This window comes from Bubalus bubalis, chromosome X (assembly GCF_019923935.1).
Source record: "Bubalus bubalis isolate 160015118507 breed Murrah chromosome X, NDDB_SH_1, whole genome shotgun sequence".
NCBI lineage: Eukaryota > Metazoa > Chordata > Mammalia > Artiodactyla > Bovidae > Bubalus > Bubalus bubalis.
Genome location: NC_059181.1, coordinates 39,834,122 through 39,857,769, shown reverse-complemented (window position 1 = coordinate 39,857,769; position 23,648 = coordinate 39,834,122). Strand labels below are relative to the sequence as shown.

General features: G+C 41.1%; 1 protein-coding gene across 1 annotated transcript; it reads right to left on the bottom strand.

Moving 5' to 3' along the window:
- Positions 1-4,921: 4,921 nt before the first annotated feature.
- On the bottom strand, positions 4,922-23,350 carry ATP6AP2 (ATPase H+ transporting accessory protein 2). Its single transcript, XM_006042940.3, has 9 exons — positions 23,181-23,350; positions 18,653-18,783; positions 16,893-17,024; positions 11,850-11,945; positions 11,558-11,695; positions 10,555-10,608; positions 9,308-9,457; positions 8,243-8,362; positions 4,922-5,974 (listed from the first exon to the last, which is right to left on the bottom strand). The coding sequence occupies exons 1-9, from the start codon at positions 23,218-23,220 to the stop codon at positions 5,780-5,782; spliced, it is 1,056 nt and encodes a 351-aa protein (XP_006043002.1). The 5' UTR covers positions 23,221-23,350; the 3' UTR covers positions 4,922-5,779.
- Between the last annotated feature and the right edge of the window lie 298 nt (positions 23,351-23,648).

The following is a 23,648-nucleotide window of genomic DNA, read 5'->3' as shown; positions in this document are numbered from 1 at the left end:
CTTTATGTACTTCGTCTGTTTGTAGACTTTCTATTCTATTCCATTGGTTTGTCTAATAACATCAGTACTATATTGTTTTAATCATGGAAGCTTTATGTTTTAATATCTGATAGAGCTAATTCACCCTTGTAACTTTTCCTTTTCACTGTTCTTTGTTTTTCATGTAAACGTCAGGATCAACCTGTCTAGCTCTGTTAAAACATTTTTATTTTCACTAGGATTGATGAAATTTGTTAATTAATTTAGGAAGAACTGACATTTCTATGATACTGTGGGTTGATATTGGTCTACCAAAAAGATATGTTGAAGTTCTAAGCCCTGGTACCATGCAATGTGCCCTTGTTTGGAAATAGGGTCCTTGCAGATGTAATTAGTTAGGTCATTACTGGAGTAGGGTGGGCCCTCAGTCCAGCAAGAGTGTTCTTGTAAGAAGGAATTCTGCCTCAGGTTTTCACAGTACAGGCTTGAGATTCCAGCCCACTGGCCTGTGCCCATATGATTGTTTGTTGTTGTTCAGTAGCTCAGTCATGTTCAACTCTTTGTGACCCCGTGGACTGCAGCAGGCCAGGCCTCCCTGTCCTTCACCACCTCCTGGGGTTTGCTCAAACTCATGTCCATTGAGTTGATGATGCCATCCAACCATCTCATCCTCTGTCGCCCCCTTCACCTGCCTTCAACCTTTCCCAACATCAGCTGATTTTCCAGTGAATCGACTCTTTGCATCAGGTGACCAAAGTATTGGAGCTTTACAGCAGTCCTTCCAGTGAACATTCAGCGTTGATTTCCTTTAGGATTGACCGGTTTGATCTCCTTGCTGTCCAAGGGACTCTCAAGGGTCTTCTCCATCACCACAGTTCAAAAACATAAATTCTTTTTCACTCAGTCTTTTTTATGGTCCAACTCTCACATCTGTACATGACTACTGGAAAAACCATAGCCTTGAGTATACTGGCCTTTGTTGGCAAAGTGGTGTCTCTGCTTTTTAATATGCCGTCTAGGTTTATCATAGTTTTTCTTCCAAGGAGCAAGCGTCTTTTAGTTTCATGGCTGCACTCACTGTCCGCATGATTTTGGAGCCCAAGAAACTAAAGTCTGCCATACTGTTTCCCCATCTATTTCCCATGAAGTGATGGCACTGGAAGCCATGATCTTAGTTTTTTGAATGTTGAGTTTTAAGCCAGCTTTTTCACTCTCCTCTTTCACCTTCATAAAGAGGCTCTTTAGTTCCCTTCACTTTCTGCCTTTAGGGTGGTGTCATCTGCATATCTGAGGTTATTGATATTTCTCCCGCCAATCTTGATTCCAGTTTATGCTTCATCCAGCCCAGCATTTTGCATAATGTGCTCTGCATATAAGTTTAATAAGCAGGGTGACAATATACAGCCTTGTTGTACTCCAATTTTGAACCAGTCAGTTGTTCCATGTCTAGTTCAACTGTTGCTTCTTGTCCTGCATACAGGTTTCTTAGGAGGCAGGTAAGGTGGTCTGGTATTCCCATCTCTTTTAAAAATTTTCCTCTGTTGTGATGCAGTCAAAGGCTTTAGCATAGTCAGTGAAGCAGAAATAGATGTTTTTCTGAAATTCCCTTGCTTTTTTCTATGATCCAATGGATGCTGGCAATTTGATCTCTGGTTCCTCTGCCTTTTCTGAATCCAGCTTGTACATCTGGATGTTCTCGGTTTACGTACTATTGAAGCCTAGCTTGGAGGATTTTGAGCATTACCTGCTAGCATGTGAAATGAATGCAACCGTATGGTAGTTTGAACGTTCTTTGGCATTGCCTTTCTTTGGGATTGGAATGAAAACTGACCTTTTCCAGTCCAGTGCCCACTGTTGAGTTTTCCAAATTGCTGGCATATTAAGTGCAGCATTTTAACAGCATCATCTTTTAGGATTGAAATTGCTCAGCTGGAATTCGATCACCTCCACTAGCTTTGTTCATAGTAATGCTTTGTAAGGCCCACTTGACTTCACATTCCAAGATGTCTGGCTCTAGGTGAGTGATTACACCATCATGGTTATCTGGGTCATTAAGACCTTTTTTGTACAGTTCTTCTTTGAGTTCTTGCCACCTCTTCTTAGTATCTTCTGCTTCTGTTAGGTCTATACCATCACATGAACCAATTCCTTCAAATAAATCTGTGTATATATATATATATATATATATATGTGTGTGTGTATTTTTCCCCATATATTCTCAGGAGCACACTGACTGATATACATGTTATTTTTCTATTCAAGATGTCTTCATTTGTCAAGTCTATTTTTGTGTCTTTTAAGAGTAGTTCAAAATTGAAACTTGTTCTCTATGATTCTAGATATAACATTCTGGGCTTGCATGGTCTTTCCTTGGGTTTCTTGAAAATGCTATTCCATCCTTGCAATACTTTGTATATTACACATGAGAGGTCTGATACCAGGCAGATTTTCTTATTCATATAAGTAATTTGACCTTTTGCCTGGAAGCCCTAAAGATCTTTTGTCTTAAAAGTGTAAAATGTTACTAAGATATGTCTCAGAATTGATAGATTAATGGCAGTTTTCCGAGGTACCATTTCAGTGGTAGAGACCATTTCAATACGTAGCTGCTGCTGTTGCTAAGTCGCTTGTCGTGTCCGACTCTATGCAACCCCATAGATGGCAGCCCACCAGGATCCCCCGTCCCTGGGATTCTCCAGGCAAGAACACTGGAGTGGGTTGCCATTTCCTTCTCCATCAATATGTAGAGTTTTCTCTTATTTGTGGAAAATTTTCTTGGATTATTTTAAAGAAGTTAATGTCACCAAAGACTAGATATACTGAGATCATGTGCCTCTTGACACCATGAGCAAGTATCAAACCAACCCCAACTGAGGGACATTCTATAAAATCACTGTTACTCTTTCAAAAGTGAACAGTGGTTAGGACTCAAGCGCTTTCACCACAAGGCCCCAGGTTCAATCCCTGGTCAGAGAACTAAGATCCTGTGAGCCGTGAGGCACGGCCATGAACCATCCCAGATTGAAGGAGCAAGGACAACCAAATAGCAACTGTACTCCTGAACTGGATCTGTGTCCAGTGAAAGGTCACTAGTGGGACGAGTGACCTAACTTAGTAACCAAAGTTTGTTCCTATTATTTGCAACCAAGAAACTAGCCAATACCTATCAGTGGTACAGTGATGGGTCCAAGCCGAGTTCCTTGAATTTAGTACTATTACTATAGTTTATATTAAACACAGACAAACATTCGAGCATGTTATCCCAGTGAATGTTGATTTTCACAGAAGTATTACCATGCCCATTACATACATTAAAAACTCTGATTCAGGATTAAGAGATTTGCCCAAGGTTGTTCAGCTAGTAAGTGGTGAATCAGTTAACTGAATTCATCTGTATTTCAGTCACAGTGCTTCTTAATTAATGCCTTTTTCTGACAACTCTTATTTTTCCAGGAAACTACTGCATAGTCACTTGGTCATGAAAGGCCGGAAAGAAACCTACCTGAAGCCTGACGCCCACTGCATGTTTTGGAAATTGTTGGTTTGATCATCTGTTGAAAAGTAAGTTTATGATGTTCCATATTATTTGGTACCAGTGAAAATAGATATTCAGTATGTAATTCCTTCAAAAGAGACATAGCCAAAGAAAATCAATTCTCTATTATTCCTGATAGAATTGGGCCGTAAGCAGTATCTGCCACATGTAGAATCTCAAATGTTTTATACACTTGAAATATTCCACCAATTAGCTATGAAGTGATTGGGTTTTCTCTTTCACCGTCAGTGGAATAGTCTGCCACAAGCCTGACTCGCCTGCCTCTCACACAAATCTCCACATCGTGATTTATGTTCCTGAACAAATTAGACTTAATTTAAGAGCAAATCATCAGCAACAGGTATAATAATCTTGGCAGAACATTTATTTTAATTAACTGCTCTCTGCCTAACATAGATGGTGCTGGTGCCATTTACCCTATATGGATTAGTGCTGTCGTGTAGGTAAGTTTTTTTCTTCTTCTAGAACTTAGTCTCATCAGTTTTAAATTACAAAGGCATTGGTTTACTTCACATTTAATCATAACAATCTAACTTCTATGGCAATATTTATATAAGAAACTTGTGGAAGAAAAGTGGATTTTAACCCCTCTGCAGCATTATAGATCCCTGTCCCCTAGACATAGGCCCCGTTGGGTTCCATGGGGGTCAGAGTGTTCCAGGTTAGATGGCTGGAAACGCCCTCACCTTCATGAGCTTGGCAGGGAGTTGTGGTGGTGACTGCTTGAGTGATTTTAGGACAACTGATTTTTCTTTCCTGTGCAGTTATCAGCTTCACTATAGCTCAATGAGAGGTGAAAAGAAAAGAAACACTCGATGGAAGTTTACCACTGTAGCTGTCAAAGGTACCTTGCAGTGGTGGCAGAAAACACAGCTCAATAGACTTCATCTTCTCAAACATGCTAATCAGAAATGATGATTTTTGCGAGAAGAGAGACACAGCTAATTCTAAACCCAAGTAGGGTTCCCAGGGGCAAGGCAGCATAACTCTAACTTAACTACATAAGCGTGAAGCTTAAAATTTTAATTGGGTAAGTCATAAGCTATGAGACTTTAAAACTAACCCTTAAGCCTTTTACCTTATTAGATGGTCCTTCATATTCTAATCAGTATTTAATAGTTGCATAGTCACTTTTCTAAACACTATAGGGAAATTTAAGCCTTCCCCACCTGAAGTCTAGTGTGAATTTATCATATTCTCTGTAAATTCAATAATAAGCATAGAAAGTAAAATGTCTTCCTCATATTGGTAATGAATCAATCTCAGGAGGTGCAGTGGGAATAAACAAATGTTAAAAAAGTCTGTATAACAAAACAGCCAATTATGATCAAAACCCTGTTTAGGTTTTTACAATAGAAAATAGATGTAGTATTGAAATGACACAAATTTTGAATCATCATTAACTTTATTTGTCACTCTTTATAGACATTGGTCCACTTTCACATAAAAAGTAGGGAGTATCTACTTCCACTTAACAACTTAACATTCTATATAGAACAATTTTGTACCGTAAACCAGAGTAACTTACACAAGGGGAAAAATGACTGAAATCATGCCCCAAGATGTCCCCCAAATGTTTTTGTGTATATGATTACAAGTGTCTTAACTCCACAAAGCTAGTTCCTTCTTAGATTAATGTAGTATGTTTAATATCCACACTTGACCATTCGGATCACCAAAATTTCAGAAGAGATTAAAAAAAACAGCTATCATCTGTCAATCAGATGCAATTGAAAATGTGAATGACTGTGGAAGCACATTCATACTTAATAGCTGCTTGAAGTTAAAAACCTTTTCTTGTTTCAGAGATATTTACATTAAGACATTTACAAATGGTTCATAGTATATAACAGCCCAAATGTCACTTTTAACCTGTCCTGTGTAAGGAAGTTAAACATTTCAAATTCAGTGCATTTTCCCAACATAAATAACACAAACTATTCTAAATGTTTTACATTTATTACAGTGCATATTTCCAAATAGTAGATGGAATGAAATTATATTAAATGGTTATATCATCGTATTTAAGCATATTATGGAATCTATATCACACAAGTCAACTCACATCAATACTATATAACTCACTCTAAAAGAACATCACAGGCACACACACACGAGAACAAAATTTGTTTTTTTAATAAATTTAAAGTGTACTATCTAGTTTAAACTACACTAAAAGATTTATTTTAATGAAACAGCCAATTTTCAAACCCTCTTTCTTTCCAAGTTTGTCATAAGGAAAGTTCAATCCATTCGAATCTTCTGGTTTGTCATCCTATAAATGATGCTATCATATCCAGGATCCATGTTCCAAATATTGTAACAGGTGACAATCAGAGTCAAGGCCAAGCCGATCATTATCCAAAGTACCAGGTTGAAAACCACGGGATATTCAAAATTATATTTATATGCAAGGTTATAGGTAGTTGAGGGGTCCTTCTACAATAAAAGAAAATCAAGATGGAAGAATATTAAGTTAGGAAATTACCACAATTTGATAGCTGTGATTAATTTATGTAACAAACATACTAAGTGGCATAAGAGCTACATATACTAGGAACTAAGAAGGAGGAGCCTTCACGAAGAAGATAAACACTGTTGGTGGAAGCAGAAAGTGGCTCAACTGCTTGAGAAAATTTGGCAATACCAATAAAGTTGACGGTGTGCATATACGGTGATCCAGCCAGTTCATACCCTAGGGAGCACTTGTATATGTGTAGAGAGACATGTACAAGGATGTCTATCAACAGAATGGATAACTGGCACATCCGTGCAATGCAACATATAGCAGCAAAATGACCTCCACTGCTCGATCAGCATGCATGGCTCTCAGATACTCAGCCTTTGCTCAGAAAAAACATAGTATGATTCCAAACAACATTGTTTAAGCCGAAATGAAGTGAAAGCGTTAGTCACTCAGTCGTATCTGACTCTGCGACCCCATGGACTGTAGCCCACCAGGCTCCTCTGTCCATGAGATTTCCCAGGCAAGAATACTGGAGTGGGTTGCCATTTCCTTCTCCAGGGGATCTTCCTAACCCAGGTCTCCTGCATTGCAGGCAGATTCTTTACCATCTGAGCTATCAGGGAAGTCCTTAAGGATAAATACATCTGTATTAAAACTGTAAAGAAAAGCCAAGGAATGGTTAACATAATATTAGAGCAGGTTTCTCTAGGTGGGGAAGGTAGAGGAGTAAGACAAGAGGGAGCTTCAAAGGAACAGGTATTAATCCTTCAGCTTTAGAGTGTTACATGTTAAAAATTGTTTAGTATTACATGTTACATACTTTTGTATCCTGTGTGTGGAGGGTGTATCCTGCCAGGGAGGTTTTCATTCATTTCTGCTGGGTGGGGGCCACCCCTCTTACCAGCTTAGGACCAGGGTTTGTGTTGATTTCTTGGCCCGAGGCTTCCCTAGGAGACATTCCACCACCCCCAACACATACCCTGCCTGCACAGCACCCAAGTGGCCTTTCTGTCTCCCTTTGCTGGCGTGTGCGTGCTAATGTCACTCCAGTCATGTCCGACTCTCTGTGACCCTATGGACTGTAGCCCGCCAGGCTCCTCTGTCCATAGGATTCTCCAGGTAAGAATACAGGAGTGGATTGCCATGCCCTCCTCCAGGGGATCTTCCTGACCCATGGTTTGAACCAGTGTCTTTTACGTCTCCTGCATTGGCAGGCAGGTTCTTTACCACTACCACCACCTGGAGGTCCCCCTTTGCTGGTAGGTAGGCTGTTTTCTAATCTACCCTCTCATTGTGGGCCCTTCTGGCATCCCAGCTACACAAGGAAGTCTCAGTTCCAACTCCCGACAGAGAGCCAGTCCCTTGGTAACCCAACTGGCAATGTCCTCAGGATAGCCTGGTTACTACACAGTTCTCCAGTTCCCCTTACTTTCTTGAGAGTTAAACTATGTGCTCAAAAGGGTAATTTTTTTTTTAATTGGCCATTATCTAGATGCTCTGTCATGTGAAAATTTTTCAGTTTGTCTAGCCTGGTGTGCTGTTTTAAACAGAGGTTCTCCCACTCCTATTTAGGAAGAAACAATCTCAGACCAGCCATGTCCAGATTGTCTTGAACACACATTACCCTTGAGCATCTCACTCTTCAGTCCCGTGGGGCCCAAAGGAGCGTGTCCATAAAAGACTGGGGATCTGACTGCTCTGAGGGATAAAGCCAGCTGTAAATAATGTTCTTGGCCACATGATGCTTCGGCTGTGTGCATATACACTTGTTTTACTGGGGCTGGCACCCTTGCCTATGATCCTCTAAATGCTTAAAAATCAAAGTAAGATCCAGGCCAAAAATTTGTAGAATTATAGAGAGAGTACATAGCAGGAAAATGAGAGACTATATCACAAAGACGATGTGCCTCTGAGAAAAGCAGATTCCACAAGTTGAGAGCACCACACTCCTCCTGCACGCTAATGTCTGACATCTCCGTGTAATACCTGTATTTGAATTATCTCACCAGCTCCTACAGATTTGCTTTTATCCCTAACAAAGTATATTATCTGATTACAACCCCAAAGAACTGAGTATCACTTATAAAACACAATACCTCCGTGAATAAGAAACCTATGTTTTAATCATTTTTCAGATTTACTGATTGCTCATGCATACTGCCCACAGGTGATACAAGATTTGGTGGGTTTTTTAAGAGTTCATTTTACAATTTTAAAGCATGATCCAAAAATGTACTCACCACTTGTTTTGTCTCAAGGATATTCCTCGTCTTCCTCACAAGGGATGTGTCGAACGATCTGACAGTCACTAACTCTACCACTGCATTCCCACCATAGAGATTGTACATGTCATCTGCAAACTGAAGCGTTAATGGCATTAGTAAGAATCTCAAAACACATACTTATTAAAATTTTTGTAAAGCTTCGGTGCACCTACAAGAACAAACACAATTACCTATTGGCTCATGAAATGCAGTCTTAAAATAGGCAAGTCTTAAAGGTTTTGATTATGTTAAAATATTCAGAAAGCTGTTAAGATTCAGCTCAAATACTCAGAATAAGAAAGTAGTCACTGAATTTGTTGGCGTATAAATTGGGAGCAGGGAAGTGGAAAAGGAAATCTTTCTAAGTGGTCTCTGGTTAATCACACCTACAAAGGTTTTAACTGAAGCCTCACTGAAGGGCTGCAGGTGGATAACTTCAAGGGCAGAGGAAAAGTAGCATTTACTAGTAGTCTACTACATGTCTGGTGCTGTGCCAAGTGTTGTTCTTTGATTATTTCATAGGGTTTAATGGCGACAGCGTTTCAGGGAAGATGAAAGTCCTGGCAATGGATGGTGGTACAGTTGCACAACAATCTGAATGTTTTTAGTCCACAGAACTGTACACTTACAAATAGTTAAATGGTAAATTTTATGTTAGCTATATTTTACCATGATGAAAAGAAAAAAGTACTGTACTAGAGTTATCAATCATTTCCTATGCTGCCTCTGCCAGCTTTAGAAAGAGATGATCTCTGGTAGTTCTCTGGTGGTCCAGTGGTTAAGATTCAGCTCACTGCCAGGGCCCAGGTTCAATCTCTGGGGGGAACTAAGATCCTGCAAGCTGTGCTGCACAGCTCAAAGAAGGAAAGACACACGGACATCCCACTATATACCTGTGACCCACCTACTCCATCCTCAGCCCTCAAAGAAGGCGAGTAGAAGACTTCAATCAGTAGTCTTTCACTAAGCAGATTTTCCCATTAGGAAGCAAAAAGTCAAATGGTCATACTCTTAACTGCTCACACTCCATCGATGATTTACCTTTTGCAGAGCATCAATAAGGATCTTAGAGGCATCTCTAAATTGTTCAGAGTCTTCCCCATAGTGTTTCCCAATTTCATCCAGGCCTGCTAACTCCAGTGAGTATAAATCAGGAGAATGATCCTTGGCTAGATGCTTATGTCGAGACAACTTAGGAGAACAAACAAAAGGAAGTGGATAAAGTAATGTCAAACACAGCCAGTTGGAGTTTTATACCTAAAAGGTACAACAGGGGCACCCCAGTGTACCACGGTATGGGCTTCCCAGGTTGCTCGGTGGTAAAGATCCACCTGCCAATGCAAGAGATGTGGGTTCGACCCTTGGGTGGGGAAGATCCCCCAGAGGAGGAAATGGCAACCCACTCCAGTATTCTGCCTGGAGAATCCCATGGACAGAGGAGCCTGGTGGGCTACAGTCCACGGGGTCACAAAGAGTCAGACACGACTGAGTGACTGAGCATGCATGCACATACCACAATACACAAAGTCTGGGAGGGTGGCAAATGGAACTGGTTAAAATGGGAGTTTCTGAAATCCAACACAGATCTTAGTTTTTAAAAGCAATTATAATAAAAACTTGTTTTAAAATTTCTTAAAAACCTCAGATATGGGCCAGGGTATGAGAGAACAGGTAGTTGGACCAGTCTGATCCTATAGAGAGATGAGCCCATCAGTGCTCACCTCCCACACCACTAGCACACTTCCACACTCCCCAAACCAACCCCACTGAAAGTTTGGGCAATAACTGTAGAAGATAGCACACAGGTTAAGTTTTTCTATTTGATCATAGGATTAAAAAGGAAAAAAAAAACATTCACCGCCCCCCCCCCCCCCCAAAAAAGAACATACTACAGGCATTTTTATCCCCTTCCTGACTTGGTTGACAGCACTGTTAGTCAAAACTGTATTTTCTATCGAGGTCTATTTTACACCCAAAGATAAAGATACAGTAATTAAGTCTTAATATCCGAGGAGAAATCAACAGGTCAGGACTATAGCCAGGGGAGGCCTTATTCCTAGGCCTGTGTACTTGGAATCTCTCTCCTAAAAGTAAAAATGCGGAGTAATGTGTTAACATGAGATGAGTTCAAAATCCCCACCACCACCACTAATTTCTCAACTTCCATGGAATCAAATCTAAGGCATATGTAAACTTTTTGATTGGTTTCATTACCATTCAAGGAATCTCTAGAAATGTCTTCTGAAGCCAGAATAAATGGAACTGACAAATGAGAGTAGCCTACTTACCAAACTTGAAATATCACGTAGCACTTGCAGTTCAGAAAGAAAAAGGAGATCAACCTGCAGAGAGCAGAAAGAAATGAGCATTATCTTAAATACGCATCCAAGATCTGTATTTGCCATCTATCAAGTAAGGCACAGGATGTTACAGACATTAAACACATGAGTGAATTTATGCAACTGTCCTCCATTTGCTAGGTTCACGTCAATTGAAAATGCTTATAGAATAGTACTTCCTAACAAAATGGTGATAAGTTATTCTCCAGCACAGCAACTGCCTCTCAATAACTTTATTTTTGATAAAGCCATGATAAAGCATCCAGACTCTAAAGTGGTTTTCCCTCAGGGCATCAGAATATTCTGGTGCGCTGCAACGAGGTCTTGCCAATAGCCTCATTTGCTCACATCCCTTGAAGAATAAAAGGTGGTAGTCCTGGTCATCCAGAGTAGGTGAAAGGAGGCTACCACAAAGGTGGCATGCCGTGTGGTTAAGAGGGTGCATGAACAGGTGAATAGGTGGTAAAGCTGACATACAGGAGTCAAAGCAAGGGTAGCGCCCTTCACTGGACAGCTGAGAATGCATAGGAAAATGAGGCAACACACCAGAAGAGGCAGTGAGCGATAGCTCCCACATTACCAGATCTAGCCAGCTCACCCACTACCAAAGTAGTTACTGTGATTTCTGGCCTCAGGATTAACTGGTGGCAACCCTTGCACTAGTATGTCATACTATTTACTATAGCCCAGCTCACAAAAAGAGTCAGTTCATGAGAATCATTTTTTAAAAATTACATTCATTTTGATATTTGGCAAATCTAATACAGTTATGTAAAGTTTAAAAATAAAATAAAATTAAAAAAAAAAAAATTACATTCAAGGAAAAAAAGAATCTACTCCAGCAGGAAGCTTGTAAAACTTTTCATTTTCTAAAATTTCAACTTGGCTCTAAAGTCAGAGGCATGAGAAATTAGTAATATTCATTTCTTCATTCAATGACTACACTACTTACTTCATTGTTTCTACTCAGAGAATTGAGGGGAAGTGAAGTGAGAACCGAGTTTTCTTGAAACAGTCGATTGCGGAGCTGTCTGAGCGTTACTGAGAGATCTTCAAAAACTGAGTTTGCCTTCCCCACCATGTACACTCTCTGGAAGAAGAAGCCAAAATTGTATTACATTCTGCAGATTAATTCCAATATACCAAAGTCCATCAGCATTTTTCATAAAATTCGTTTTAAATTTTCATTAAATAATGAGAGCTTATTTTTCAAAGCATTTAAAATAAAAACGATCACAACTTACTTCCTCACTGGGAGCCAACTGCAAAACCACAGGAGTTTCTTCAGAAAATAAGGAGTGAATGGAATTTGCCACGCTGTCAAGACTAAAAGGAACTGCCTGAAATTTAAGAGTGAGACCTTAATTATTATCTGAACCCAAGTAGGAAGAAAAATCACTTAAATATTAAAAAGGGAGTCTTAAAAAAAAAGTACCAGCATTTTCTATGGAAATTTAAAAGACCCAAATCATATCCAAATACAAAGAACCTGTTTGAGGATACTGCAGATTAAACAGCCCCCTAGTGGGCCAATAAGTTTGTGTCTCCAAATTGCCTAAATAAGAAACAACTTGCAAAATTAAGGACAAAACACTATCTTGTGCAAGGCATCACTTTCAGGTGGTCGTGCGTGTGCTCAGCCCCTCAGTCGAGTCCAACTCTTTGCGACCCCATGGACTGTAGGGTTCCTCTGTCCATGGGATTCTCCAGGCAAGAATACTGGAGTGGGTTGCCATTTCCTCCTCCAGGGGATCCTCCTGACCCAGGGATCAAACCCATGTCTCTGGCATCTCCTGCACTGGCAGGCAGGTTCAGTTGGTCATTCAGGTATTTTTTAGCAGGAACACATTTGGTTTCAATATTGATAAAATGTGCCACAATGAATGTATACTCTACCATAATTTATTAACGCATTTAAGAGGTGAAGGGAATTTGAAGACTTGAATTTGATTGAAAGAAACAGACCTCATTTTTCATTTCAAAACTTTAAAAATGTTTAAGGGATGGGAGGGAGGTTCAAGAGGGAGGGGACATACATCTATGGTTAATTCATGTTGATGTAGAAACCAACACAACATTGTAAAGCAATTATTCTCCAATTAAAAATAAATAAAAATTTAAAAATAATTTTTAAAAAAGGAAAAAATGTTTAATAAGGTGTAGGGTTTAGTCTTCAGATGGACTGAAGATTCCTAGGCAAGGCACAAAGTATGTCACAAGAAATTTGAATGTGAAATTTATCTTGGGACCACATGGTATTAATAAACTGAAATTGGTAATTGTGATAAAATGTACTTTTTCCCCTGAATTTCTTGTTACAGTGTAACATACATATGGGGCTTCCCAGGTGGCTCAGTGCTAAAGAATCTGCCTACCAATGTAGGAGACACAGGGTCTGATCCCTGGGTCGGGAAGATTCCCCTGGAGAAAAAAATGGTAGCCCACTCCAGTATTTTTGCCTAGAAAATTCCCATGGACAGAGGAGATTTGTGGGCTACAGTCCCATGGGGTCACAAAGAGTTGGATGCAACTGATCACGCATACACACAACATACATATAATATGGTGCATAAATCTTGGCTTAACAATTCAGGGAATATTTAGAAATGGATATTCATATAGCCCCACCAGATCAAAATAAAACATCAGCACCCTACAAGCCTCTCTACCAACTCCCTCCACCCCCAAGGGTAATCAAAATTCTGACTTCTACTCCCATAGACCTGTTTCTGCCCCCATATTATTTTTTAAAAGAGATAATGGTAATTTTTTCCCTCAAAAAGTATTTTATTCTTATCATTATTAAAACAAGCAATATAGTAGCAATGTTTTTGTTTTAATGGAGATTTCTCAGAGTGATTTTTTTCAGTAGTTTCTTTTACTATTAAAAGGTTCATGTTTATAAGTAGCATGTTAATGTGGGCCAAGCAGAAATAAATGTTTAGTAACTGAAATTAATTTTTTTCTCTTACTCAATGCATATCAACTCTTCCCCAGATTCTCTTAAAATAAGTTAATGTTTAACTGAAGAAGGGGAAGAGAGTTCCAACTTGCAAAAGCATCCTTTTTATAAGCATCCCAAGTCAGCCACAAACGTGCTCCTTTTGCAATCCCTCAGTCAACTTCCTTGGGCTTTGGAAGGAATATGAGAACACGTAACACAACTCTCCAGCCTCATTTCACCTCAGTGGCATTCATGGCAGGAAAGTTGAAGATTAAAGGTGACATGTCCCTAGCAGTCAAACTGGAGAAGCTACTGAGTCAGGTGAACGCCAAACTGGGAAGGAAGAAAGGATACAGACCTGCTAAACTGGAAAAGGAAAAAAAGCTCATGCTTAAAACTATAAGGATACGCACATGTTTGTCCTAGAGAAAATAGAAATTCTCTATCTATAGGACTTGAAACTAATGATAACAGCTAGCTAATCAAATAGAAGCTTCATTAAGTGGAATTCTAAAGCTTTTGTTTGTTTTGGGGTGGATTTTTCCCCTTAGAGGCAGTCAGTCAGGGTCAAGCAGTAACATGAGCTCTTTTCACAGTTTCTACTCATGTAAAATGAGGCTACTCTTTTTAAAATGTTTAATTTCAGATTGTAGGCTAATGAAAATCTGAAGGGCATTTTGGATTTTTAATGTATTTTTTTAAAGAGATCTTCTACAGTGATTTTCACAGAAAATCACACACAGCAAGCTACTTAATAATGTTTGTGAAGACTAAGAAAAATGTTTTAACACACCTTTCATTTTTATTGTTCCCTTCCATTTACTCTGAAATTCTTCTGGTTTCTTTAGCTCACTAATTTCCAATCTTTGAAATTATCTAACATGTGCATTTAAGGTTATAAATTTCCTTCTTACCACTTTAGCTGCACCCCACAATTTTAAAAATATATGGTACATTTCAGTTACAAATAATTTCAAAATCTCTGCTGTAGTTTTCTCAACCCATGAATTATTTAGGACTGTGTCTGTTCCAGTATCTTTTCTTATTGACTTTTAAAAAATTTTTATACACATGCCACTTAAGAGACCAGTAGTTCTATAAGATTTTTTATGAAAATAAGTTTGCCCGTTTCCTATTCCTCTGAGGTACTCACTTTGTTTCCTCCATGTTTTTTCTTCCTCACTTCAAGTTAATTTTTTTCAGTTTTATTGAGATAACTGACATACATCACTGTATAAGTTATCATTGTGAAATTATTACCACAGTAATAATTACCATCATCATACAGATACAAAAAAGAAAATTTTTGTCCTTGTGATGAGAACTTAGAATTTACTCTTTTGACAACTTTCATATGTATCATACAGCAGTGTTAACTACACTCATGCTGACATTACATCCTTTGTACCTACTTGTAGCATTCACTTTCAAATCCTTTGTCTCCTTTTCTTCTTACCACCATCTCTAAATAATGTGTTTATATTGCTACATCTTGACTTTTCAATTTTAGGCATTGCCTATTCACTGCCCATTATAGAAGATGAGGATTTAGCTCTCCCACATCACCAGCCAGAGCCCTGTCTCCTTACATGCAGTTTCTCTCTCTGCACCTTTCCAACAGTTAGATCATAAATCATTTTATTATGTCTACTTAAACAGTATCCTCAGCCTGGCTTCATACTGTGCAGTCACTGCTTTTCCCTTCTTGCACTTCGAATCTCCAACGGCAACGATGAGGAGTCTGCTACCGTTTTGCTCTCATTCCTCTGTCACGACTGTATCTCTTCTCTCTGCTAAGACTCAGTGTCCTTGATGGGTCTTCAGTTTCACTCATATTTAGGTGTTGATTTGACTTGAGCCTACCTCAGTGTGCTCTAAACCCGAGGACTCATATCTTGTGTTTGTTTCTATCATTTGAAGTCATTTTTTAAAAGTATCATTTATTTTTTTCAGATTTAACTGCATCGTGGTCAGAGAAGGTGGTTTATATGATACTGATAGTATCCGTTGAGCTTTGCCTTGTGGCCTAGTACATGGTCATTTTTTTGGTAAACATGTCATGTGCTTGGAGATACTGGCTTGGAGATACTGTATACTAGACCACAGGAAAAGTCTGAAAAGAATCCCCCCTCCCAAATCAGCATTGTATATACCAGTGTTATAATGCAATGAAATTAGAAACTGAATAATTAAAAATTATCCTGAAAGAACCCACATGTTACAACACTTCTAAATAACTCATGGGTTAAAGAAATCAATATAAATTACAAAATATTTTTAAGTGGAAATAAAAGTACCACATCTCAAAAAAAAACTTTTAACTACCTCTAGTTTCTAGTCGTTCCTTTAACTTTCTCACAATTTTAATTCCTTTAACTTTCTCACAATTTTAATATATGTATGTATTTTCAAGTCTCGTTTTGAGACTGGTTTATTATCTGTAGTTCTAGGGGGGTGAATTTTGTTTGTTGGACCTGCTGACTTTCTCATGGCATTTTTTCCCCTTTAAGTGTTTGGTAAATTCAACTCTTCAATTCTTTCTTTTACCAAAACAGCCCTGGATTGTGGACGTATCTGTGTGGGGTGGATTGTGTGAATTTGAAGCAGCTAACTGCCCAGTATAAGCCCATAGTTCAGATTTCTCACAGGGGGCTCTTTGCATTCCACAGCTAAGGGTGGCAAGCCAGCTCCTCTGTGGTAGCCCTGGGGCAGCTGGGGGTTCCTTTCAAGAACAAGACAGCATTTTTATAGCCCCTGGCTTTCTGTAAGGAACATAATTTCACCTTCAGCTCCTGCTCATCACTGTGGCTTCCATATTTTCTATTCATATCTGGCACCTCTGTGTATCCCTTTCTTGCTTTCAATTTTATACATGTAAAGATGTTTGCTGACTCCATACGCTTACAGTAGAAGGAGGGCCTTTCACAACAGTTCAGTCAGCCATATTGCCTGAAAAGCCAGTAAAGGAATAAGTGAGCCAGCAAAACTGCCCCCAATCTTTTCCTTACCAAAAGAAATTATAAAATTCTGAAGGGAAGGTGATGAAATAATGCCCGAGAATATGTCAAAAAGTTACACCCTCAATTCGTTTCTTTTTCAATCCTCTGACTATTCTCAGAGCGGGGCAATTTCTTCACCTCTTACCTTAGAAAGTACTCTCATGCATAGCAAGCAGCCAAGTTTCAATCAATTTGCAACCATCATATAATTAAAAAAAACAAAACTGCCTTTTACTTATCAGGGCATTAAAAGAAAGACGAGTGCTTAGAACACAATCCATAATAACAGCTGACAAGACAAAATTTTAAATGCATCCCTTTAATTCTTTATAGTAAATACTCACATTCTCCAAAGGGTACGAAATGACACTGCCTGGGGGTAGAGCAAGCTTGTCCACTCCTTTCACCATCACCATAACAGTAGCCCGAGGACGGTGGAATAGGTTACCTACTGCAAGGCCCGGCCAAGAAAGGTCCTGCACGTTGAAAAGCATGAAATGTGCTGAATTATCAATTCAGGAAACCATTTCCCCAGTAACATCTGACAAGCAGAATTAAGGGGTTCTGGGATGATACCAGCAATGAAAACTCATAGGGACAGCAAACGTCTTATTTAAGGCAGTAGCTGCAATCTCCTAATTGAGGATGCTGAGTTCTACCTTCTTCATTTTAACTGCTACAGACTTGAAACAGTAAAGTCTAATAATAAGTCATCTCAAACCTTCTGTGGAAAAAAGCAGGCAAGTGAACAAAATGTAGGTACTTTCCAAATTCCAGATTATGAAACACTTTCTCCTCCATGTAACTGTGGATATTTTCTTCCCTCACATCATCCTTTGCCCTTATCTACTACAATATCACGTTTCTCTTTCACAGTGACACAGCAAGACTACAACATTCTCTTTAGACTAAGCACTTTATAAATAAAATTCCTACTGAAAGTGACTGTAGTTTATTAATAATTACTTCTAAAGGTTATTTTGACAGCCATTTGTAGTCAAAATAGTTTATTAATAATTACTTCTAAAGGTTATTTTGACAGCCATTTGTAGTCAAAATTAAGTTCATAAAGAACAAGGTACAAATTTCATACTTAAACAGCAAGTCACATTCATGCAAGGAGCTCCACCCAGAGGCCTAACCTAGAGGCAGTTCCTGTGCACAGCTTCTGGTTTCAAGGGCACTCAGGACCTAGGAAGAACATTCCTCTGAATGACTGATGATGTCTACAGACCACCTCAAAAGCATCAAACCTTAAAGTGGGAGGAGACAGGGAGATAGAACAAACTCCATCTCCTTTCTTCCAGCCCTGAGCTTGAAGCTCTCTCATGTTGACTGGATCTAGGCCCTCTCTGCAACAATCGCAAGTAAGCAGTCAGTTACTACAACAGGTTATGACTACTGACCACATTATTTTCCTAAACTCAGGTAAGATGCATATACACTGCATCATTCATAATAAATTGCAATGGGCTGAATGCTTGTGTCCCCTCAAAACTCATGTTGAAATCCTAACCCCTCCAATGTGATGGTATTAGGAGGAGGGGCCTGAGGGCGGGACCTAGGTCATGAGGATGGAATCCTTATAAATGAGATTAGACCCCTTATAAAGGGGACTCCACAGGGCTCCCTCTACCACATACAACAAGAAGTTGGCACTCTGCAACCTGGAGAGGACTTTCACCATGCTGGCACCCTGATCTTGGACTTCCAGCCCCTAGAACTGGAAGAAATAAGTGTTGTTCATAAAACACCCAGTCTGTGGTACTTTGTAATGGCAGCCTAAACTGAGACACAAATCTATCACATGTACTGCAGAAAACCAATAAATTTATACATCCTATTAACAGCAGGACAGATGCATTCTCTAATATAACAAAGGACGTCACTACTATGAATAAACGATTACATGGTTAATGTTTTATAATGATTTGCTTTCATAACCAAGCTTGGAACACTTACCTAAAATCTCCCTGACTACAAATACATTTTTTACTTTTATAATCTGTACCTATGTTTGCCTGCTACTCTCTTGGGCTATTAACATAAATCAACAAAAATGCTTTCAGAAGCAGCTCCAGATATTTTTTAAAAATACACATACCTCTTTCACAGAGAAGCCCATGGACAATGCAGCCACGTCTGGGATTCGCTCTCCTGGAATAGGCCAATTTCCATTCCGGAAAACAACAGACCCTGGTGATCTTAATATACTGAATTCGTTCCCAAAGACACCTGAAAAGAAAACAGATTAATAGTCAGCATCACAAAATTTCTGCAACCACACTGAAAAAATTTTAAATACATACTTTCCCATTCTCCATTGACTTAGCATACTAAATGTTGACGGACAAAATGCTGAATCCTAAACATCAATAAATTCCTTTACAAAGTATACTGCAAGAATTTAAGTCCATACCTTCTGCTATAACAAAGTTACAGCAATGAAACAGGATTCTCATAATGATGTAGATGCCTTCCTGCAGATGGCCCCTAAACAGGGGCATGTGACAATTTGGCAAGAATTAGAAATCAGTAGCATTTCTCCAGATTTTCAAGAACAAAAACCAAAACCCTGACCCCAACTAGAAAGGAAGAAAATAAACTTGAACTCTCTAAGTTATTTCTACCACCAATTCTCTCTTCAAAATGCAAATTCAAAAAATTTCTAGTATATCACTCTGAAATTTCAACTGGTTAGTCTATCTTAGGATAGATCCCAGCTTTCCTTATGTCCCACAGGCAAAGCTAGTGAAATGAGAACTGTCAAATGGGGGGGTACACATTACCAGTTAGAAGGTGTAATACTTCAGACTGTAGACACAAAGTCCACGACGTAGTATTTCCAACGGACATACAAGAGGCCGAGAAAAGGTAGACTCCTATACCAAGAAACCGCTGCTTCATGCAGGCATCGCCACGATACCTGAAAGGTCACCCATCCTCTATGTGAACATGACTAGTGAACGGAGACGCCACCTCAACTTACAAACCCTACATTTGCCAGGAATCATCTCCACAGTCCCAACACTCGAATCCTTCACAAAGTGTAAGAAGTTGGCCTCCCAACTTGGAACAGACCCTGTACCAGAAGTTAGGTGGCTGTATGGTTGGGGGCATAAAAAGCTGGCCCTGTACAGTACGAGTCCCATAAGGGCAGGGGTTTGGGTTTGTCTTCTTCACACAGTAGCCCCAGGGTTGAGAACAGCGCCCGGCACACTGCTGCTCCATAAATACTTGTTGAGGGAGTGAATGAATGAAGCTACATCTTGCACTAGCCCTTTTCCCTCTCAACTGGCTCTTTTATTTGAGCACACACAAATACTTGTAGGGTGCTCCCATTCTAAAATCCAAACCACAGAAACTCTCCTTTGGTCCTACCAGCTCCCTCCTGCCTCTGCTTCCCTTCAGATGAAGAACCACCTTGGAAGAGTAGTCAGCCACCACCTGGCTCCTCTGCTTCTTTATCTCCTATATGCTACCTAACCCACAGCTTCTGACCCCACCACGCCACCGAAATGACTCACCAAATCCCAGAGACAGTTTGCAACCCTCAATTTATGTAACGTCCCAAAGCGGCTGATTCTGTCAACTCTGTCCTTGAAACTCCTGCCCTGGTCTCCCTAAGCCTAGGCCCCTGGTTTTCCTCCCAGTCCCTCTGGCTGCCTTTCTCCTCAGTTTCTTCCCCTTCCCCTCCTTTAAAGCAGTGACATGCAAACTATTTAGATTTCAACCCTCCCAGTACGAAGCTTGAAAGTATTCCCAATATACATAATATACTTAAAAACTATACATTCACAAATTATAATGTAACAATGGATTCATAATATATTACGAAGCACACAAAATCAAGCACACTCCACTTTGGAGATCTGCAGCTCCATTCTTGACCCCCACTGCTTCCTGTTCTATGTTGGCTTCCCCCCTGCCTGAACCCGTCTACTCCCTAAGGCTCCAAACACCAAAAACACACTCGTGGTTCCCAGATTTTTATTTTCAGCCTAGATTTCCCCTTAAGCCTTCTGCCTAGATATCCAGCAGTCTGCTGAGCATTTCCTTCCAAGTTCAATGGGTGCTTCAAACGCAACAGGTTCAGAACTGAACTTGCCATTTTTCCACACACGCCTCCTGTATTCTCTGTAGCAAAGGATGACGCCACCTTCCACCCAGCTGTTTGAATTAATCATCTTTAAACCCTTCCTCAGCACCACAGCTCATCAACCTCTGAGTTCTGTCCATCTTTTCTTCTTATCTCCCAAGCCCTTTCCCCTCCATGTCCAGGGCCCTCCTCAGGCCCTCCTGAGGCTAGACAGAACAGGCCTCCTTGTGACCGGTCATGCCACTCTCTGATCCAGTCTTCCCAGCACCTTTTCAAACTACAGATCTGAATGTTCACCCTTCAGCTCAACCACCTTCTCAGTGCCCAGAGCCTCTGAGACAAAATCCAAAACATAACACCCAAGGCACTTCACCACCCTTTCTGTGGAATCTCTGCAACTTTAACTCCTACACGTTTCAGCTCCACCAAACTCTTTGCTCTTTTGCTCTCATATCTCTGTGCTTTTACACATACTGTTCTGTCAGAAAAGCCTTTTCTTCCCACCCCAACTGTTCACACATTTACACGTGAGGCACCTGGCCTAGGGAAATTTCCCCCAGCCTCCCTAATCTGGGCTAGAGGTTAAGAATCCTTCCCTTTGGGAACGCCCACCATACTGCGCTGTCATCTCTGAATGAAGATGAAATCATGTAAAAAACTAAACAGGTCCTACTTTTGATCTCTGAAGTATCACTGACCAAATCGAATCCTCCTTCAACATGGCCCCCCTTCACATTCCATGTGTTCACCCTTGGCCTTTCCCCTCCAAACTAACCATCTGAATTTTTTTTTCCAAATACTCCTCATGACCTGGTATTCACTTCTAGTTTACTTCTACTCTCTCCCCAGTTTGGTATCGCCATTTTAAATGACATATTTTTTCCTCAAATAGAGAAGTCAGATCTCTTAAAAGATGTTTTTCATTTAGTCACATTTAGTCACTGTGGAAAACAGTAATTTAACCTCATCTGACAAGACCACAGCAGTGAAGAAGCTGACAGGATCAGATTCTTGGTCTGTATGAACTAGACTTTTCTAGTTAGGAAAGCAGGTTCAAACCATGTACAGAAGCAATTATTTGCCTCAGACCAAAACTTAACAAAAGCCCCCAAACCTCAATGATCACAGGAAGATCAAGTATAACATTAAAACATGAATTTCAGCAAGATGTTCAGTTAAATCACAGTATCAAAGGGAAGATCTTTACATTTCCAAAACCAAGTTTAAAAAATTAAATTCTCCTTAAGTACCCAACTAGAAAGATCAGAACGACCTTGCCAGAGACGAAAGGAACAATACAACTCTAAAATTCTACAGTCATGAAAATAAGCCAACTACCATCAACACAACACTGGGCCCCTCCAGGGATGGAGAAGAACTGTAGACTTCAAAAACATCAAAGGTCTGTATCTCCACGTAAAATTAAACCACCATTCCCAAAGTGAAGTGTCTCAGCACTTCACAGAGCAGCGGCACAGGCCGTCGACAGATTTTTAACCTCTCAGTTTTAAATTGGCACACTGGGGAACAGGGACCCAATTCCTCCAAACCGTTCTCCATGTGGTCTCATGTTCACCGCCCTCCGTGTCCCTGATTCCAGCACCATCATTCTCACACGTGCCACAACAGGTACACTAGGAAAGGCCCATGCTTTGGAGCCCACTGATCTGGGTTCAATTCCAGGTTTGCTGCTTACCACTTGCGTGCTGTGGGGTAATTTATCTAGGCTTGACCACTCTCCTAAGGACTGATGCAAAATTAATTACATGATACACGGGAAGAGGCCAAATAGGAGCTGACTGGCATTCTCCTTGCTCAATATTGGGGAACCTAGATTCACCGAGAAAGCTACCATTTGACATGTGACCCCAAGAACGTGACTCATGTCTTAGTTTCCAAATCCTTCAAATTGGGAACTACTGCAAACTTGATAGAGAGGTACTTGGAATCCTCCTTGAGAAAATAATCACACAAAAACAATTACTAATACTCCACTTCCAACTTTCGTATCCTAAAACCGTGGGGGGAGGGGAGGGGGGATTTCACCAATTACTGATGACAAGCTACAAATGAAGACACCAAAAAATGCCAAGAAAAGCAGCAGCTAAGGGCAGCTGGGACATCGGCCTCTTCGCAAAGGGCTGCAGTTCATCAGCTGATTGAAGTACCCAACTAGACAGATCAGAACGACCTTCCGGTCCTCCGAAGCGCCTCCCGAGGCGGAAGAGGCCGGAAGAGACAGCGGGACGCGCCTTTCTCGAAGAGGCGGAAGGTGGAGGCCGGCTCAGGTGCCCCCACGCAACCCAGCCCCGCCCCGCCCGGCCCAGTCCCTGCAAGCCCGCCAGGCCCCGCCGCCACAGGCTGGCCCAGAGACAAGACCGAGAGAGAGACGGCTGGGGCGAGGCCACCGCCGGCTGCCCGCACTGCGGCACCCGCCCCACTGCCGCCCACCCTTGGCTGCCCGCGACCCCCGAGCCCAGCGGCCCTCGGAGCTCCCTCGCGGAGCGCGCCCTGCCCGCTCCCGGGTCCTCACCCGCCACCGAGAAGGACAGGAACACGACGAGCACAGCCATGGTTCCGCGGCGGCTGCAGCGGCTGCAGCGGCGCAGGGCGACGCGGAACTGGCCAGCAGGACGCTACGACCAGCGCAGCACGAGGGGGTGACGAGCTCGGGCTCGCCCCGACTCCCAGAGCCCGCCCTGCCGTCGCCTCCCGCTGGGACGGTCGCCGCCTTCTCCACCAATCGCTAGCTACGCCGCGCTTTGCGGGAGAAACGTAACTTGGGAAACGTCAGCGTGATGGAAGGAGCCTAACGTGATGGATGGGAAGCCCTGCCAATGTCAGGCAACGATCGCCGAGTCGGGCAGTCCCTCCCCCGGCCCGTGACGAAGGGTCATGAGATGGAGGGTAGGGCTGGGGATCCGGGGCTGAGGGGGAAGGACGGAACCTGTCAAGGGTTGCAGAGAGCCCCAGAGAGACCACATGGTGGGGCTGCTTCCCG

Bases quoted from the DNA above. Each gene is read 5' to 3' on its own strand.
- ATP6AP2 (XM_006042940.3), bottom strand. From the start codon at position 23,220: ATGGCTGTGCTCGTCGTGTTCCTGTCCTTCTCGGTGGCGG. The intron at 18,784-23,180 runs GTGAGGACCCGG...TTTTCTTTTCAG, and splicing joins CCTGTCCTTCTCGGTGGCGG to GTGTCTTTGGGAACGAATTC. The intron at 10,609-11,557 runs GTAAGTAGTGTA...TGCTCTCTGCAG, and splicing joins CTCTGAGTAGAAACAATGAA to GTTGATCTCCTTTTTCTTTC.